Genomic DNA, 20,224 nt, shown 5'->3' on the forward strand with positions numbered 1-20,224 from the left:
GGAGTGTGTCTAATCTTTTCCTTCCCCCAAGCCAGAGCACAGCTAGGCCCCTGTCTCAGCTTTGACCCTGCAGATCCACATGCCCAAGGAGACGATGAGCAAGAATGGGAGGAACCAGGTCCCTGTGCGACCAGTGGAGCTGAGCAATCCCACGGCCCCGGACTCTGAGTCTTCCCGGAGAGAGAAAGAAAATGCTACAGTATTGTATCCACTCTATTTTGGGGAGGGTGGGGTGAGGGTCTTTGTTCCTGCAGCTGAGCCTTTTCTCTAGCTGCTACACACACTGAGCCTTTCTTGTGTGCCAGGAGCTGTGCTAAGTGTTTTTCATGCATTCTCTCACCTCACAACAACCCTATGAGGTAGGTTTTATTACTGATTCACTTGAGGGATGAAGAAACGCAGGCTGAGAGGTTAAATAACACTGAAGTCAAAGAGCCTCGAGCAGCACAGCCCGGATCAGCAGCTCCAGCCCATGACTGAGAGAGGGAGACTGACCATCCAGATCCCATGACAAGAGGAGACCCAATGGACCCCAGAGGTCCTGGTGAGGCACGGTGAGTCTAAGGGACAGGAAGGGCCCGTCCTCCCTGGCACCCACGAGTCCTACCCAGTCTCCCACAGCGGGGGTCTGCCGGGTGGGTTGCCTCCACTCGCCCCAAAGTCCAGGTCCCTGCACTACCCTTCCTCACCTGAGACTCTCCACCCGCCCACAGCCTGCCAGGGCCTCAGGGCAGCGGGGCTCCAGCGGGCAGCCCTCGAAATCCAGGTGGATGGGGGCCTCCCTGTGCCCCAGGACGTTGGTCAGGGCAGCCAGGTCGGCGTAGGTCAGCGGGAAGTTGTGGAAGGGCAGCTGGCAGGGGAGGCTGCGGGCCATGAGGCTGGCCAGCTCCGGCTCCTGTGTCTCGCCCACACAGCGACACAGCTCTACCACCTTGGGCCCCGTGAGCCTGCGCGTGGCCAACTTCTTCAGTGCCTGTATGACTGCGGCCTGCTTGGCGCCCACCCACGCCTCACCCCGCTCTGCCAGGTGGCAGAGGAAGGGATGGCAGGCGGAGGATGCCAGACCCGCCAGGAAGGCGGGGAGGTGGTCCCAGAGGCCCAGTCGGGCTTTGGTCCGCAGCAGCCAGCGAGAATTGAGGGTGACGTGGCGGGCGAGTGCGTCTTTGTCCACCTCGGGACTGGCCATCAGATGCAGGGCAGCCAGAAACTCCTGCAGGCTGAGGTGGGTGAAGGCATAGCCCGGCTCCTGCTGCCGGGGGCCTGTGCAGACGCAGAAGGAGGTCAGCAGGCCCAGGGCAGCCCCGAAGGCCATCATGGCTGGAGGGATGTCTCCTGCAGAGAAGATCACCTTTCCAGTCTCCAGGCCCCTCAGGGCCACCTCCCCCAGGCCCCTCAGGGCCTCGGCAGGCTGGTACCCGCGGGGGCTGAGGGCGAGCACCATCTGCACGTAGTTCTGCGTCACGGTGGGCAGGAGGGCCGCAGACTGGCCCGGAGAGAGGTCCGGGAGCAGGTGGCGGAGGCAGAGGCAGGCGATCCGGCACAGGGCGGGCGCCGCGCACATGCTCCGGAGGTGTCTGTTTGCCCGCAGCTCCGCCAGGGCCGCCTCCCGGGCCGGCTGGTTGCTGAAGAAACGGCCTACGTACTCCTCCACCCGCGGCCCGTCGAAGCCCCACAGGTGGACGGTGGCCGCCTCGGTGGGCAGGCAGTCCGGCAGCTTCCCTGGCCGGGAGGTGGCCATGACCCTGCAGCCGGGCAGGAGGGTCCCCCGGCACAGGCCAGAGAAGAGGGCGAGGGCTGGGCCTGGCGCCTCGGGGCCCGCGGTCTCCCCGCGGGGATGGGGGTGGAGGGCCTCCTCCAGCCCGTCGAAGATGAGCAGGACCCCCTTGGCGTTCCTCTCCAGGTACTGGAGGACGGCGTCGGGGCCCTCCTCGGGGCGCAGGTACAGGTCGAACAGGAGCTGGGGCAGCGTCAGGGCCTCCGCCAGCAGGTTGAGCTGGCGGAACTCAAACAGGAACAGAGCCTGGAAGCGGTCCAGCTGGCCGTCGGCCCACTTCTGGCAGAGCCAGCGGGTCAGCGTGGTCTTGCCCATGCCCGCCTTCCCCAGGAGCACCATGACCCTCGGGCCCTTGTCTGCCCTGGGGCCGAAGAGGTCCTGGAGGCTCAGGTCAGCGCCATCCTCTGCCCTGGGGCTCCCCGGCGCGGCCCCCTCCTGAGTGCTGAAGGGTGCTGTGGCCCGGCTCCACTGCAGGATCGGGGGGACGTAGGCCTGGTGGAAGGCGAGGGGCTGCCCTGGCCCCGGGAGCTCGCCGCCATAGCGCTGCTGGGCCGAGGTCCTCAGCCGCTGTAGGTACCTCTTGGCCAGTTCTGCTGGGAGCAGGGAGATGGCATGAGGCTAAGAGGCCTCCCCTTGCCCCCAACCTCATCCCAGTATCGGCTGCTGGGATCCTACAGCCCCAGCTGTGTTATGTGGGAGGGGGGGTCGCAGGAGCACCCAGGGGCTCTGGTGCCACCCAAGTCCCTAGAAGGAACTGCTTCTACCGAAGCAGAGACTCTGGCAGCTGTTTAACCAGGTGCGGAAGCGGGATCATGGCTCTGTGTTTGGCAACAGCATGGGTGGCGTAGTTTTCAATAAGATGGGGAAAGGGGAGAGGGCACTTCCTTAGCAACTTCTTCTTTTTGCAGCTTCTTATCAGAACAACCTCTTCCTGCCATATCTGAGAAATCTGTGCCCCTCCCCACCATTTCAGTTCTGTAATGCCCAGGGCAGGGGAGGGGGGGTGGGTGCTAACGACCTGACCAATCAGAACTGTGGGAACTGGGCCCCCCACGGAGCCAGGTACTGACTTTAGAATTGCTGAGTTATTGGGGAATCTGGGGTGGAACCAGGGAAAGGACTGGGGCCACTGTTGGGGGCCAGCGGGAGCCCCGGCGGGGGGACATGAGGTAGCAGTCTATTTTATACCCCATGGGGGTTGGGTTTCCCAGCTGGTGGGGAACAAGGACTTCTGCACAACTGGTGGAAAACAAGGGAAGCTCGGTCTCTTCTAGCCCCTTGGCCAGTCCTCAGCGTCCCCGTCTCCTCCCCATGTGCCTCAGGGCTTCTGCTTTTGGGGAGTTCTCCCTGGTATCCTGTTTACCTCTAAACTGGCCAATGAGGGCCCAGGCCTGAGGTTATGATGGTCACTTCCCTGGGGCCCCTCAACCCTGAGGACGGGGGTGTCCCTGGAAGCAGCTAAATGATAAAGCTGCAACCTGTTGGGCTGCTTCCAGCTCCTTCAGCTGAGCCATCTCTGGAGAAGCCCCCTGGTGGCCTGTTGGGGAGGCCCCTCCTGGCCAGATGCCACCCTCTCCTCTGCCCACCCAGGACCTTCGATCCTTCTTTCGTGGAAGCTTGGACTACAAGATCCGCTAGGTCCCTGGAGGCTCGTCGGCAGGGGACAGAGTCCAGGATCTGTGTCCTGGCCCCAGTGCCATCCAATCCCTATGTTCAGGTCCCTCCCCGCCTTGGCACCCACCGAGCTGCTGCCTCCTGAACTGCTTCCGGCGGGGTGAGGACCCGCAGCTCTGACGAGGCCGCTTGAGGCCTGGAAAAAATGAAGGAAAGCGGAAGGGGTGAGGTTTCGGGGCCGAGGAGGTAGGTACCCAGTACTGTGGGGAGCTCCATTCCACAAACAGGAGGCAGGAAGACAAGCGGACCCACACTCAGGGATTGAGTGAAGGCAGCTCAGTGATAAGGGCCAGGAGGGACCAGGGACCGGGACAAACAGTCTGGCTTTGTCGGGGAGCTGGGATGATGGGTTGGATGTTTCCTGTCAGAGCTTGATGTTTCTGCCATGCACGCCTCTAAGTAAAGAGTCCACACATCTACAGAAATAAAGGTTCTGAACCCACTTGTGAACATCATATTCTATGGTGAAAGACCGAAAGCTTTCCCTCTAAGATCAGGAACAAGACAAGGATGCCCGCTTTCACCAACTCTATTCAACACAGTCCTGGAACTACTAGCCAGAGCAATGAGGCAAGAAAAACAAATAAAAGGCATCCAGATTGGAAAGGGGCGGGGGACATGTGCAGGTGCATCAGGGGCAGAGGAGGATGGTTTATGGGAAATGGCTGGGACCAGCCAGCGGCCTCCTCTGGGTTTGACGTGGGAACCCAGCATGCTCACCACCCCCCTCCTGCTCCCCAACCCCAGGCCTCACCGTGGTGGAGCGGAGGTTCAGGTGGGCTTTCTGCACCCGTTTCCGAAGGACCGGGAAACCCTGAGAGAGGGGGGGGAGAGTACAATACACGTGGGATGTGCTGGGACCAGCTCTGATGCCTGCCTCAGGGATCACCCAAAAGGGTGAGTCCCCAGCGAGGGAGAAATCAAGTTTACACTCAGCGATCTGTGGAGGGCACAGCTTGGTGATGAGCCGAGAAGGCAGCCGGGGCAGAAATGTGTGTGTATATGTAGGTTTGTGCATGGCTGGGTATGTGTGTGCACATGTGTGTATGCATGCATGCATGCGTGTGCATGTGTTTGTGCACATGGTGAACCCCCTGCATTTCCTGCACGCTGCCTTGTGGTGGGGGCATGGCGTGAGTCCTCCCCATCTCCCCACAGTGCTGTGAAAGCAGAAGGTGCCCGAGAAATGCCCCTGGACCTGAACAGGTTCAGTCTGCAACCAGCAGTACAGCTCCGAGGGCTCTCCCTGCGCCTGCTTCTGACCTCGTTGCAAGAAGCACGCTCTGGGGCATTATGGGCTATTTGGCATTTCCTGGCTGCAAGGAGTCACCTATTCTTTCTCTCCTGGCATCTTGCCTCCCTGGACAACTGGGATGGTACGAGGTGGAAGGTCCCCAGCTGATGTGGAGGCAGTAGGGAATTTGCTCTAGGAAGTGTCCAGAAACATGGAATCCTGTTCCTGGCTTGAGTCAATTGTGTGACTCAAGTGGGGCCCCGTCTTCCCTGGGCCCCTCTGCCCCCCTCGTGCACGCCCTTACCGTCTCCATGGCCCCACGTGCTCAGCAGCTGCACCTCCAGCTCCAGGGGCACCTCCAGCTCCATGCACACACAGTGGATGAAGGCCTTCCAGGTGGCCGGGCCTTGGGTGTGCAGCTCCCTGAGTTGTAGGAGGACCCTCTGTGTGGGGTCTGGGGCCTCGTTCCTGGAGCCCAGGTCTATGTTGGGGAGGAAGAACTTCACCTTGGCACTCAGCCATTCTGGATCATTGCTGAGCAGACTCACGAGCCAACCCCACTGGTTCTTGGTGCCCAGCCGGAAGCTGATGGGGTCCATGAGGAGCTGGCCCTGCAGGGACAGGGTAGGCAGGTGAGCTGGGGAACAAGTGAGGTGGGGGACAGGTGAGCTTTGGGGACAGGTGAGCTGCGGACAGGTGACTGTGGGGACAGGTGAGCTGTGGGGACAGGTGAGCTGGGGGACAGGTGAGCTGTGGGGACAGGTGAGCTGGGGGGGGATAGATGAGCTGGGGGTGCAGGTGAGCTAGGGCCAGGTGAGCTGGGGAGCAGGTGAGCTTGGGGACAGATGAGCAGGGGGCCAGGTGAGCTGGGGGGACAGGTGAACTGGGAGATAGGTGAGCAAGGGGATAAGGCAGCTGGGGGGAAGCCAACTGTGCCTGTGTCCCGGCTCTGAAATGGTCTAGTAACTAGACTCTAGTTCATTCCCTGGAGATGGTGTCCTGGGACTGCTTTATTCATCATGTTTCCATGGACCCCTTTGTGATGCTCTCTGTCTGAGTTAAGCACTTGTCTCCCAAAATTTGTTCTCCCCTTCTTCCTCAGTACCAGAACCCCTGAATATTCCCTGGTCATCTGGAACAGACTCTATTTCCAGCCTCCCTTGCAGTTAGATGCAGCCATGAACTTAAGTGTTGGCCAATGGGATGTGGGTGGAAGTGTTGTGTATCCATCTTTGCTTCTTCCTGTGGCTGGAGTGATGATGTGATGACTGAGCCTTGGGCAGCCATACTGGGCCATGAGGTGGACGCCCACAGGGACTGGCAGTACTCCAGGTCGTGGCTGCTGTTTTAGACGGGGCCCAGGAAAGAGGACAATGTGGACCAAGGTCCCAGTTGATTCACAACAAGAACGAGGAGCAGGAAATAAACGTTTGTTCTCATGAGACACTGGGACTTTGTAGGTTGTTTGTTATGCAGCATAAACAAGCCCATCCTGGCCGATACACACTCACAACCGACCTTCAGCAAGTCCCTTCCCTCTCTGGGCCTCAGTTATACCATCTATAAAATAGGCAGATCAGATGCTATCTTAGGCCCTTGCTGATTTTGTGTCCACTGATGTTCACTCTCATGAATGGGGGCTAAGTATAGGTTTGTTGTTTTGGGGACAGGCCCAGTGGGGCCAATCTGGGCAGGGAGCAGTCCTGGCAGTGGGTGGGGGAGTAAAGGAGTGATCGGGAGGAACAGAGAGGAGGCAAAGGGGAAAGATGACTTACTTGGCTTCCTGGTTCATCATAGATGCTCTAGGGTGTCCGTGGAGACAGTCTCATGGGTACCTGGGCCAAGTCCTGTGCCTTGAGCTGGATTTGCTGGTTGTTTCCATAGGACAGGCCTCTAAGGAGAGAGGAGACAGGGTGCTGTCTGCATATCCCAGAATGCAAGGGGAATGCTGTGGAGAAGGCACCAGCCTTAGCCCTGCCCTTCGTCTGACCTGAAACAGTTCCCTCACCTTCGTGCACAGACCCTGCTCTTCTTGTCCCTGGACTGGCACTGCTCACCTCCCGGGGTCACCTCCTGCCACACCTGGCCCAGAGGAGGTGCCTCTTCCTCCTCCAACTCGGACACCCACCTGACAGTGACTCGGGGTGTCACAGTGAGCCCTTCAAACACGGCCGACTCACTACAGCCCCCTTGTTGGGAGGAAAATGGAATAATCCTCACCGCAGATGCCAGCTGCCTTTCCCAATAAAATTTCAGAAAGGTCAGGATTTGCCATCTCTTTCTCATTACATCAGGAAGTAGTTTTATGTATTATTATTTTTTAATCCTCACCCAGGGATATTTTCCCATTGATTTTTAGAGAGAGTGGAAGAGAGAGGGAAAGACAGAGAGAAACACATCAATTGATTGCCTCCTGCACGAGGCCCAACCAGGAACCGGGTCTGGGAGGAGCCTGAAACCAAGGTACGCGCCCTTGACCAGAATCATACCCGGGACCCTTTGGTCCCGAGTCCAATGCTCTATCCACTGAGCCAAACTGGAAGCAGTTCTAAACAATTGAGAGTTAACATTCTATTCAATGAGAAAACCCAGAGGCATCGGTCACTCACGCCCTGGCACAAATGTGTACCGAATGCAGCCGTAGGGATTTTGCCTGACAAGTTGGAATGGACAAGAGAAAAGATGATGGAAAAGTAGGTGGAAGACAAAGAAAGGAAAAGGACCAGTCTGTGCACTGATTGTCTATCTAAGGAACGTGAGGACGGCAACCACAAAGTCCCAGAACTTTAGATAAATCCACATACACAGGGCATGTTCTCATATAACAGAGGTCCGTACTGCGGTTAGAAATAAGGAAGAAAAAAAATAGCCAGTTGCTCAGTGGTTAGAGCGTCAGCCCTCGGACTGAAGGGTTCCATTCCGGTCAAGGGCACCTACCTCGGTTGCAGACTCCATCTCCGGCCCCAGTCAGGGCATGTGCAGGAAACAGCCAATCAATGTGTCTCTCTCACGTAGATGCTTCTCTCTGTCTCTCCCCCTCCTTTCCACTCTCTCTAAAAATCAATGGGAAAAAAGAAAGAAAAGAGGGGCTGGGGGTACTAATGACATTTCTTTAAACAAAATTGTGAAATTCTAGCAGAAGAAATGGAGAGAGGCAAGAGTGAATGGAGAGAAAGCCTTGCTTACCACCCCGTCTCGGGAGATCTGCTAGCCCCACACTCTGACTCCCCGCAGCCCCCCCACCCTCTGGAGTCTTGGGGGCTCTGCCCCGCTGAGGTTTGGGCAGAATCCTGGGCAACTGAGTTGTGTGGCTCTGGAGTGGAAGACGGTGCACCCCCCCCCCCACATTCCCCCAAGACTGACTGGCACCTCCCCTTCTCCTGACTCCCAGGGGCCCGCCCTGCTGAGCCTGGGCGCCTGGCAGACTGTGGGACAGACTGACTTGTGTGGCTCTAGGATGGGGCCCTTTTCCCTCGCACACCCCACCGGTGCAGAGCCCTCCCTTCACGCGGCCAAATCTTGGTCTGCTTGGGCCTGATAAACCCTTCCGGCCTCCCCCTGATGACTCCCTGAGACCCTGCCCCCCACAAAGGTGTGCAGGCACCCAGCTAGACGCGGTGTCCCCGGGGACATTGCTGAGCTCCCCCGGGACCCGGGCTGGTAAAAGCCGGCCTTGGTGCACAGCTTGGTTCTCCCCCGACACACCCAGGCCCCGCAGAGGCACCACACACTGTGGATCGCTTTGTGGCTCCAAACAGGTTGTCCAGGGCCAGTCACAGGAAGTGTCTGACCTTGGCCTGCACCAGAGTCCCTCCCAAGAGGCCCCAGAACCAACATACCCAGTGGTCAGCTTCAGACAACATCCGAGCAGGGTCCAATTAGCTTCGCAGGCGGCATGTCCAGTTGGAGGCACGACAGCCTGCTGACATCTTTTCCAGTGTCCCTCGGGGGCTCACTCCACCTTAGGGCTCCGAGGCTAGAGCATAATTTAGGTCAAGATGTGACCTTTCGCCTGCCCATTACTCAGGTCGGGCCTCTGTCTTCTACTGCCTCCGGGGCTGCTGATTATCTGGGGGAAAGGCTAGGTCTGTGAAGAGAGAGAGAGAGAGGGAGCGCTCTATTTCTACAGGTAGGATTTAGAACGAAATTTAAGCCCTGGCTGGTTTGGCTCAGTGGATAGAGCGTCAGCCCCCAGACTGAAGGGTCCCGGGTTCGATTCTGGTCAAGGGGGCACGCACCTCGGTGGTAGGCTCGATCCCTGGCCCTGGTCGGGATGTGTGTGGGAGGCAACCAATCGATGTGTGTCTCTCACATGGATGTTTCTCTCTGTGTGTCTCTCCCCCTCCCTTCCACTCTCTCTAAAAATCAGTGGAAAATATCCTTGGGTGAGGGATAAGAAACAAAAAAAGAGGTAATTAATATAAATAAGTAAATAAAACATCAAACTACATTCATTGCAAGTCATAGGGCCCCTCTGTTTCAGGAGATCTACCACAATGGAATATTATACAGCAACAGGGGGTGAGCCACAAAAACATCAAGCCCCAACGTATATTAGTAAGTACATTCAAATTTTAAAAGCTGCACACGTGTACGTTTTAAATGTGTGTGTGTGGTGTATGTGTGTGTGTGTGTGTGTGTGTGTGTGTGTGCGTGTATGTGTCCTTGCATACAGAGACCAGCTCTAGGGCTACGCGAGAAACGTGACAGGATTATCTAGGGAGGGGCCTGGGAGACACAGGCCAAGGAGAGCCCTTTATACCATACTCTGGACCACTTTATACAATTTGAGCTTTTTAAAAGGTGTGTTTTGATTTAAATATATATATACACACACACACACACACACACACATATATAGATAGATAGATATAGCCTGGCCAACATGGCTCAGCAGTTGAATGTTGACCTATGAACCAGGAGGCCATGGTTCCATTCCCGGTCAGGACACATGCCCGGGTTGCAGGCTGGATCCCCAGTGTGGGGTGTGCAGGAGGCAGCCGATCAATGATTCTCTCTCATCATTGATGGTTCTATCTCTCTCTCCCCTCTCCCTTCCTCTCTGAAATCAATTATATATACATATATATATATATATATATATATATATATATATGAATATTTACACTAAAAACTAGAACAGACATTTCCTCAATATGTGAGGAAGAGAAATACACAATGATGACTAAGCACAGAAATCACCAGCAATGCCCAAGAGAAATGGAAGTTCCCACACAACTCGAATAATACCTAAAACGGACTTTGGAAGGCAACAAATGAGGATAAATATCTGCATCAAGTATGACAGAGTCTGAAAATTCCAATAAAAAAGTAATTTCTACACCTTGAGGATATATTTTATTCTACTTTTTAGTTTAACGTTTTTATGTGTGTTCCAGGGACAAACCTACATTTTCACTAGAACTGAGGTCGCACAAGTTGAACATATATAATGAATATTTGCTAAGTGCCCGGCGTGTGCCTTTAGTTAGACCTTCTGTTTTAATTCTCCCAACTACTACTCTTGGATGCCTCGTATGCATTTAAATTTTTTCTGGGTCCACCCAGCTGGTGTGGCTCAGTGGTTGAGCTTCAACCAATGAACCAGGAGATCATGGTTCAATTCCCAGCTGGGCACAACCCCTAGTGGGGGGTGTGCAGAAGGCAGCCGATTCATGATTCTCTCTCCTCATTGATGTTTCTATCTCTCTCTTCCGTTCCCTTCCTCTCTGAAATAAATAAAAATATTCTATTCCATGAACATTTAAAAATATATTCTTTTTTAATAAAGAGGGATTTTTGTCTCACAAAGTATACCAAAATAAAGTTTAGATGGGGCCAGATATAATGCAAAACGTTAAACCATGAAAGTATTACAAGAATATAGATAATCACTTTGCAACAATTCATAAAGCTGCATCTTTCATTTTTTGCATGTTTCCTGCATTATATTTCACAACTAAAAAGTTAAAATTTTTTAAATGCTGAAAAAGGACATGCGGAAAAGTCTTAAAAATAATGCAGAGAGGACCTAGCCAAGCATGACACAAAATCAGAGATCACAAAGAAAAACTGCATGAAATTGACCAGATATAAATCAGCATTGTTGCAGTGACAAAGAACACCACAAATAAAGTGAAAAAACAGATGACAGGCTGGAAAATAACACCTGCTAGTTATGTCACAAAGGCGTAATGTTTTAACATGTCAAGACGCACTACAAATGAATAAGGAAAAAAGTAACAACCTGATAGAAAAGTAGGCAAAGAACACAGACCGTTTACCAAAAAGGAAATACAAATCGCTCTTCAAAATGTGAAAAGGTGTTCAACCTCACAGGAAATACACATTAAAACTGAAAAAGGTATAGGATTTTCCAGCCCGTGGGCTGGCGAGGATACTCCATGGCAAGGTTGTAAATTAATTGGCATTTTGAGGCATTGCTGTAGGAGTGTGAACAGATACAACCTTTACCTTCCAACAGATGCCACATGACCACACCTAGCAATTCCATGCCCAGGTATTTAGCCCATAGGTATTTTCGTAATTCGCATAGTCACGTTTGCTCAAGTATATTTAATGTGGCCTTAGTTATAATAGGAAAAGACTGGAAAAAACCTACCTAAATGGCCATCAATTGTGGTGCATTTATACACTGAAAGCCTACGCAGCCCGTGAAAAGCAAACAGCAGAACTAAGTGGAATGATGTGAATCAATGTCCGAGATATATTAAATTTTTTAAAAAAAGAACCAGGACAGAACAGCATCTAGGCCAGTGATGGCGAACCTTTTGAGCTCGGCGTGTCAGCATTTTGAAAAACCCTAACTTAACTCTGGTGCCGTGTCACATATAGAAATTTTTTGATATGTGCAACCATAGTAAAACAAAGACTTATATGTTTGATATTTATTTTATATATTTAAATGCCATTTAACAAAGAAAAATCAACCAAAAAAATGAGTTCGCGTGTCACCTCTGACATGCGTGTCATAGGTTCACCATCACTGGTCTAGAGTAAGCTGCATTTGTGTAAGAAAAAAATAACTGTGTGTTTCTAAATACATGATGATTTCTGAAACATAAAAGTAATTATCCCTGGGGAGGGGAAGCTTTAGTATTTTAAAAAATATATATTTTTTAATTGATTTCAGAGAGGAAGGGAGAGGGAGAGATAGAAACATCAATGATGAGAGAGTCATGGATCAGCTGCCTCCTGCACGCCCCACACTGGAGATCAATCCAGAAACCTGGGCATGTGCCCTGACCGGAAATTAAACCGTGACCTCCTGGTTCATAGGTTGACACTCAACCACTGAGCCACACCGGCTGGGTGAAGCTTTAGAATTTCGTACTGTGTGCATGTGTTATCTGATCAAATTCATTTTAAAATCGCATATGTCTATTACCTTCCCTTTACTGGTTGTCATGCAAATCTCCCGTGTTCGTAGTTATTTGGGTCGGGGTATCCATCAAAGAACGAGAAAAACATTTCCGGTCGCTGTGCTTCTATCACTTTCTCCGCCCGTGGCTAGCAGTTTTTGATTTACACGTGAATGTGGAGGTTCGTCTTACTCAAATGTATACATTTTTATGAAAAAACAAGAGTGCAGAGCTGCTGCCGACGGAACAAAGAAAATAAAACCTAATAAACCTCAAGCCTTCATCTTTGCATTTCAGCACAGGGTCCCCTGGCCTTCGGTCCAAAGGGTTACCTCTAAGAATCACCAGTGCATCCGTGGGTGCTCAGACATGGGCTCAGGAGGGGCCCAGGGTCCCTCAGCCAGCGCCCACAGGGAGCCCAGGCGTGCGGATCTGCAGGCCGGTGGTCTGGCCACTCCAGGTCCAGGCTGCAGAGGGCAGAGGGCGGGCCTGGAGGCCTGGTCGGGGTGCTGGTCTCACTGAGGGGTCTCTCTGGGAGTGTCACTCCACCCGGGCTTCAACTTGACAGCAGACAACCCCCTCCATTGCCCCCATGGCTGTGCTCCTGGAGCCTCCTTCCTGCTATCCCAGAAGTCCTTGCAGGTAGAGGTTAGAGGAGGGAGTGAACTCAGGCCAGTTCCCTCACTGCAGCCCCCGGGCGTTGGTGCTGGCTGCTCCCTTTTGTCTGGAGAGCTCCACCTCCAGTCCACACACATGCATGCATGCAAGCACACATGCACATACAAGAGCACATGCATATATGCACGCACACAAGACCACATGCACATGTGCATGCACACATACACACACGTCTGGCCCGAGTTAGCTCTCAGACTCCACTCTGGTCTCGCCTTTTTTCTCTCTCAACCTCCTCTCAGCTTCCCCCCGCCTCCAAGTCGTGCCATGTCCTATGACTTCCACAAGCAGGTGTCCAAGAAAGGCTCAAAGGTCGCATGTAAGGTTGGTCCCTGCCCTCTGGTTCCGGGCCCCCGCTGGCCCGCACACACCGTGACAACACTCACAGCCCCACCTCCGGGCCTCTTTCCCAACACCCCGCCTTGCACATCCTCTTCCTCTACCTCGAGTGCCCTTCCCTTTTTCCACCTTGCAAACCCCTCCATCTCCCTCCAGACCCCGCCCCTTCTCCCTTCTCAGGGAGGTCTTCCTGGCTGCCTTCCCTACCAAGCCAGGCCCGCCACTGGGCTGCCCTCCTTAGCGCTCCCTCCTTCCCTTCCAAGCCAGGTCTTGCCACTCTGCGCGGCCATTCCGTCTCGGCGGGCAGCTTCCCCCTCAGCAGGCTGGGGACACCGCCAGGGCAGGGGCGGCATCTGATTCTGGATCAGAGCAAACACCTTGGCCCCAGGGCCCTGGGTCTGAGTCTCTCCCAGTTACCGCTGTGGGACTTCGATCAGGTTACTTCATCTCTTGGCACCTCAGTGGCCTCATCTGTAGAATGGGGATGCTCTGGGTGAGGCTTCCAGAAGCAGAGCCCAAGACAAGTGTCTATAAAAGTGAGTTACTGAGGAGTAAGGGAGGCAGAATAGGGTGGAGAGAGAAGCTCCACATGAATGTGGTTTCAGGAACGGCTGCTTCCGGCCTGCCCCATGCGTGGGGGGCTCTGGAGTGTGAGCTGCAGGACTCTCCACCCAAGACCCTCTAGGGCAGCGGTTCTCAACCTGTGGGTCGCGACCCCTTTGGCAGTCGAACGACCCTTTCACAGGGGTCGCCTAAGACCATCCTGCAGATCAGATATTTACATGACGATTCATCACAGTAGCAACATCACAGTGATGAAGTAGCAACGAAAATAATTTTATGGTTGGGTCACAACACGAGGAACTGTATTTAAAGGGCCAGAAGGTTGAGAACCACTGCTCTAGGGTTTCCAGATGCACCCTTCTCAGGGCCCAGGGTTCCCTAGAGCCGCAGGTGGCCAGGTAGTGGCCTGTCTCACTCAAGAGTCTGTCCTGCCAAGCAGCAGGGGACTGGCCCATTACGCCCATATCTGCCCATCTGCCAGTCACTGGCTATGGGTGTTGCCTGTGGGTGGGGGAGGGAGGGGTTACAGCCCAGGCATCTCTGCCAGAGACAGTCAGTAAAGGGCAGTCCATTGGGGAAAGGGTGCAGCCATTATGGTCCACACCCACAGGGGGCGGGGGGGGGGTGGCACTGCCAATTACGGGATCCAGCAGAGGCGAGAGGGCGCAGGCCTAGTGCCTGCTATGCGGGTACTAATCGTCTCTAGCTGGCAAGGTTGCTGGGAGATGAGGAGGCAAAACCCCTCATGGCCCTGGCACATGAGGCAGGATCAATACCCCTCAGCTATTATTACCAGAGGCAGTATTCTCAGCTTCTATTCCAAAGAAGCCCATCCCCAACGCAGGGTAGGAGGAAGGAAGGGAGGGATGGAGGGGAGGATATGACTGGACTCACAGACTCCTGGCCATTGTCCCTTTGGCTCTTTCCTCTTCCTGACTCCCCAGGCTTGGATTAAGGGGGAGCCCCCACGAGGCTGTGTGGTGAGGACAGATAGCTGCTAGCAGATTCTAAGTTTGTGGGGACCCGTGTCCTCCTTCCTACAAGGGGTGCATCACCTGCATGACCTGTTCTGGGTAAGGGTCTGGGGTCGGGGGGGTCAGGCCGAGGAGAAGGGCCGTGGGAGGCTGGAAGCCTGGTCCCCACGGCAGACCCCGAATTCGGCCCCTGGCTCCTGGGCCAGGGTGACCGAAGGGAGGACAGAAGAGGGCATTGGAGGACGGGCACTGGGAGGAGAGGGGCCGAGTAAGGAGCTGCGAGGGCTGACCTCAGGGTCGGGAAGTGTGCGGCTGGCTGGTGGGGGTGATAAGGAGGCACCCCAGGCCATGGCAGCCGTGATAAACACTTGGACAGAAATATCTCGGAAGATGAGACAGTGCCATCGACGCTGGTTTCTAGGGGCCAAGTGAGCAGGCCAGGCCTGGGGACCTGGGCGGGACCAGCGCCCGCAGAGGCCCTGCCGTCCTCTTCGAATCCCCCCGAACCCCCCGAGCCAAGCCCCCCAGGGCTGCCATGGAGAAGCCAGGGCTCTGCCTCCCTGAGGCTCTCGAACTAGTCCAGTGATGGCGAACCTATGACACTCGTGTCAGAGGTGACACGCGAACTCATTTTTTTGGTCGGTTTTTCTTTGTTAAATGGCATTTAAATATCTAAAATAAATATCAAAAATAGAAGTCTTTGTTTTACTATGGTTGCAAATATCAAAAAATTTCTAAATGTGACACGGCACCAGGGTTAAGTTAGGGTTTTTCAAAATGCTGACACGCCGAGCTCAAAAGGTTCGCCATCCCTGAGGGCCTGAGGCTGGGAAGGGGACAGAGCGGAAGCATCCGACAGCGGGGCCATGCCAGGTCCATTTTACAGACGGGGACACTGAAGCCCTGGCAGGGAAGACCTTTCTGGCCTTCTCAGCAAATCAGCAGCAAAGGCAGGGCCAGACTGACCCAGCGGCCTCTCTCTGGGAGGCAGTCGCAGCCCCAGAAGTCACCCTCCGTTCATGGGCCCACGGGGGGCACCTTCAGGCAACTGTGGGCGGCCATCGCCTCCCTCACCCACCGGGGCTGACAGAGCAGGCGGCGGGGGGCGGCGGGGGGCTGGGGGGGTGGCCTTGACAGCGTGTTTCCATGGGGGGTGGCGACCGGATGAACCGACATCTTTCCTGTCCCTCACAGGGTCCTGCAGGCCACGGGAGCTGCGTGGTCACAGGGCTTTACCGACGGGGACGCCGAGGCTCCCCGCAGCCAGGGGACCTGCCCGAGTCACCAGCCGCGAGTCACAGAGCTGGGGGTGGAACAAACATCTCCTCACCTCGAAGGCGTCTGGGGGTGGAAGGCGCTCCGCTCCGAACAGAGAGCCCTCTGGGGCTCAGGCCTGGGCCCGGGTGGCCCCTGTCCCAAGTCCAACAAAACCTTTTCTTCTTGTCACGGGGACCTGGGAGTCGGGGTCCCAGCCTCCCCCCCTTCCCTGCTGGGAAGGCTCGGCCTTTCTACCAAAGGAGCCTCTAGGGCAGCCGTTCTCAACCTTGGCTGCACATTAGAATCACCTGGGAATCTTTTTAAAATCCTGATGTCAGGGCCTCATCCTCCAGAAATGTTTCTTTGTTATGGGGTGGGGCCACAATGTTAGTAACAAAGAAACAGAATTTCCGGAGCCACTAGGCCGCGGAAATCAGGATTTTTAAAAAGATTCCCAGGTGATTCTAATGTGCAGCCAAGGTTGAGAACCACCGATCTAGGGTTTCCAGACTCACCCTCCTCTGGGTCCCCGGAGCCCTGGGGCCAGCCCTGGCCTGGCTGGGACAGCAGGTGGCCAGACAGTGGCCTTGTGTCCCCCGCTCAGGCCTGGCAGCTTGGGCCCAGCACCCACAGGAAGGACTGGTGAGTTCTCCACCGCGAGGCTCCCGCCCAGCACGGCCCTGGGCCTGCGGAGGCCTCTCCCTGGGCCTGCCAGGCCCCTCCTTCCCAAGCTCCTCTGCACATTACAACCATCCAGGGTCTTGAGAAAATGCCAATGGGCCCTCCCCTGACCAATCACAGCCGCACCGCTGAGCGTGGAACACAGGTGTCCGTCCTGGAAGCTGCCCACGTGATCGCGAGACCGTGGCACCACCTCTCCACGCCCGGGAGGGGGGAAGAGGCTGGCTCCGTGTTCCCTGCCCCGGGAGCCCTGCCTCTCCGCAAACCACAGCCCAGGGATTCTCAGCGTCAGGGGGCCCGGCCTTCTGGTCATTGATTTTCTCTTCTTTCACTTAAAAAAAAAAATGTGTTCGTGTTCAACCACACGAGTAATATGTGACTAAATTCCCTTAGCAAAAAGCTAAACAACTGTACATATCACATTAAAGATCCGTGGCTCAGCGGTTGAGCGGTTGAGCGTCGACCTATGAGCCAGGAGGTCCCAGTTTGATTCCTGGGCAGGGCACAGGCCCGGGTTGCAGGCTCCATCCTCAGGGTGGTTCATGCAGGAGGCAGCCGATCCATGATTCTCTCTCATCATTGATGTTCCTGTCTCTCTCTCCCTTCCTCTCTGAAATCAATAAAAAAAAAATCTCCATTACTCACTGTGGCCATATATAGATGAGACCCTGGGGACTCTCCATGACTAACCCTTGCCCTGCGCCCTCGCTGAGTTTGAAGTCCACCTCCGTCTCTGGCCGGTTCCTTGGCGCCCTATGCCCCACCCCGTGGCTCTGACAAGTCCCCAAACAAAGGCCCAGGCTCGGCACAGCCACCAAACCGAAAAGGAAGCTCGGGGCTGGAAATCCCCTCTTCACCTCCCACACAGTTGAACAGTGAGTTGACGAGGATCCCAGATCTTGGGTTCGTTTTCAAGTTTAAGGAGACAGAATGGGGGCGGGGGATGGAAGAAGCCTTGAGATCTAAAGGGGAGACGTTGGACCCTGAATTCACTGAGCCAAACCGGTTCGGCTAGACCCTGAATTCAGACTCACGGCCTGGAAATGGGTCTGCCCACCTCGGAGGGCCAGTTAGCCCGGACTTCGAACACTTAAAGGGCATCCACGCTTTGACCCCACAAACGAACCGCTCGATAGAGAGCCCAGGGAGAGCCGCACGGAGCACTGGACCAGGCGATCCTGTCGCCGTCCTTGAACAATCCCTAGACCAACAACGCTTGGTGGAACCACACCGATGGGCATGAAGGCCATCAATTGTGTTAGCACAGCTGGCTCCTCGGGACATGCTGTTGACTAAACAAGCCACGCGGTGTCATGATCTGCACAGTATGACATCATTTGCCTTAAAAATACACATAAACGAGAACCCAGGTCTAGCATAACCTGTTTTTATAGCTTAGAGGTTAAGAGCATGAGTTTCGGAGCGAGGCTGTCTAGGTTTGGGACGAACCTTTCCACCCTTTACAGGCTGTGTGGCGTCAGGCAAGTCGTGTAGCCACTCTGGGCCTCAATATTCTCATCTGTAAAATGGGGATAATGCCAGCGCCTACCTCCCACGGTGGTTGTGGGGTTTAAATGAGTTGCTACAGGTAAAGTGCTCAACACGGGGCCTGGCAGTTAGTAGGCTCAATGCAAGTCTGATTTTTATTACGGGAAGGTTTAAAGTTCCCGGAAGGCAACACACCAAACCGGTTACCTGAAACTGGGAAAGGACCGACCGGGGGCGGGAGCAGCGAGTAACATTATATATAAGGTGTTTAGCTTTTTGCAAAGCGGATTTAGTCATGTATCACTTGTGTGGTTTAAAATGAATACTCTTTAAAAAAATAAAATAAAATGAATACTCCTTTTTTTGTTTATGTGAAAGAAGACAGAAGATCAGTGACCAGAAGGCTGGGCCCTCTGAAGTCGAGAAGAGGAATTTTGCTTCTGGGGTGGATCACCTGAACCAATCCCATGGCCGCCGACAGCGCCCAGACACATAAAACATGGACAGGAGGTCACAGTTCGATTCCCGGTCAAGATACATGCCTGGGTTGCAGCCAATCAATGAATCTCTCTCGTCATTGATGTTTCTATCTCTCTCTCCCTCCCTTCCTCTCTGAAATCAATAAAAATGTGTGTGTGTTTTTTTAATTTTAAAACCTAACTGAATCCAGAGGCCCCTTTCTATCCTACTGCCAGCAAATGGTCTTCTTCCCAAACGAAAGGATCATCCCCATGGAGGCTTATTATATTTCTGCTTATAAACTATCACCCTGGCGCCTCTGGATACTTCTAACCATTGCAGAGACATATAACCTAAAGGCTTCACAATCACACCCTTTAGGGAGAGGTGTATAATTTCCAAACTTCGTACCCATGTCTGAGAATATTTTCGCCTGATCTGAGCAGCAGGGTATCATTATCTCAAAATTTTTCTAGAAGTCACTTCGCCTTTCACGTTACTATCTACAGTACCGTTCACCGAGAATGGAAAGTCACCCCAAAAAGAAACCCCAAGAAAACAAAACCAAAGCGATGCTGCTGAGCTGGAATCAGGTCTTGCTGCCTCCCGGGACTCGGACTGGGAGCCTGGCTCCCACGGCTGAAACCAAGATCAAGAGCGCGAGAGGCACCCTGGCCGGTTTAACCCAGTGGCTAGAGCGTCAGCCTGTGGACTGAAGGGTCCCAGGTTTGATTCCGGTCTGTTTGCAGGCTCAATCCCCGGCCCTGGTCGGGGCTCGTGTGGGAGGCAACCAATCCATGTGTCTCTCTCACATCGACATTTCTCTCTCTGTCTCTCTCCCTCCCTTCCACTCTCTCTAAAAAATCAATGAAAAAATATCCTCGGGTGAGGATTAACGAGGGGGAAAAAAAAAGTGTGTGTGAAGCGTTGCAGACATTAGCACTTTCTCCTTGACTAACCAGGGCGGATGACACAGAACTGAAAGAGACAACGGACTTATTCTATGACTCAATTTCAGCGGCCGCTCTGGCCACAGGACTCCCAAGAAACACACAAAATAGCAATCTACTTCGTCAAACGGCAAACAAGACGCCGCCGAGATGCCGACCGCCTCCGAGTACCGGTTCCGCACGGTCTGAATGTTCCCTCCATTCACCGCGGGACAGAAGGCATTGCCGAGGCCAGGGGCTGATGGGGGCCGAGGGTCTGGTGCTGGTCCAGGCCCCACCCCTTCCCCCAGGAGGTAGACGATGGGGAATCAGGATGCTTCCCAGCTGCCTGCAGCCTCCACATCTGGCCAGTCTCCTAAGAGATTAACTGAACGACATGGTCTCAAACACCTTATAAAAATAAATGTCCTGCCGAAACCGGTTTGGCTCAGTGGATAGAGCGTCGGCTTGCGGACTGAAAGGGTCCGGGGTGCGATTCCGGTCAAGGGCATGTACTTGGGGTGCGGGCACATCCCGCAGTAGGAGATGTGCAGGAGGCAGCTGATCAATGATTCTCTCTCATCGATGTTTCTAAACTCTCGATGTCGCTCCCTTCCTCTCTGTGTAAATCGATAAGATATATTTGAGGACTAAAAAAAAAAAAAAGAGAGAGAAAAATAAATGTCCAGAGAAGGATCTGGGTAGATGGTGGACCAGAAGGATCCGGCATCTACCACCCTACGTGACAATGATGCGACGATCAGATCATCCATGTACAGCTGCATAGAAAATCC

The 20,224-nt window shown here is 54.1% G+C and overlaps 1 protein-coding gene across 6 annotated transcripts in view; it reads right to left on the reverse strand.

Annotated features, from left to right (window-relative positions):
- NLRC5 (NLR family CARD domain containing 5) overlaps window positions 1-20,224 on the reverse strand; it is a 51,828-nt gene that overhangs the window by 14,726 nt on the left and 16,878 nt on the right. For 4 of the 6 annotated variants that reach the window (XM_023747088.1, XM_023747087.1, XM_023747084.1 and 1 more), the window contains exons 2-7: window positions 8,522-8,769; window positions 6,458-6,575; window positions 4,987-5,293; window positions 4,203-4,262; window positions 3,516-3,584; window positions 690-2,364 (exon numbers count right to left, since the gene is read on the reverse strand). In XM_023747088.1, the coding sequence (XP_023602856.1) occupies window positions 690-2,364; window positions 3,516-3,584; window positions 4,203-4,262; window positions 4,987-5,281 (2,099 nt within the window). In that variant the 5' untranslated portion in view covers window positions 5,282-5,293; window positions 6,458-6,575; window positions 8,522-8,769. Of the gene's footprint in view, window positions 1-689; window positions 2,365-3,515; window positions 3,585-4,202; window positions 4,263-4,986; window positions 5,320-6,457; window positions 6,576-8,521; window positions 8,770-20,224 lie in introns of all 6 variants that reach the window. The other 2 variants (XM_023747086.1, XM_023747085.1) reach the window with 2 other exon arrangements.

This window comes from Myotis lucifugus, unplaced genomic scaffold (assembly GCF_000147115.1).
Source record: "Myotis lucifugus unplaced genomic scaffold, Myoluc2.0 scaffold_792, whole genome shotgun sequence".
NCBI classification, from domain to species: Eukaryota; Metazoa; Chordata; class Mammalia; order Chiroptera; family Vespertilionidae; genus Myotis; species Myotis lucifugus.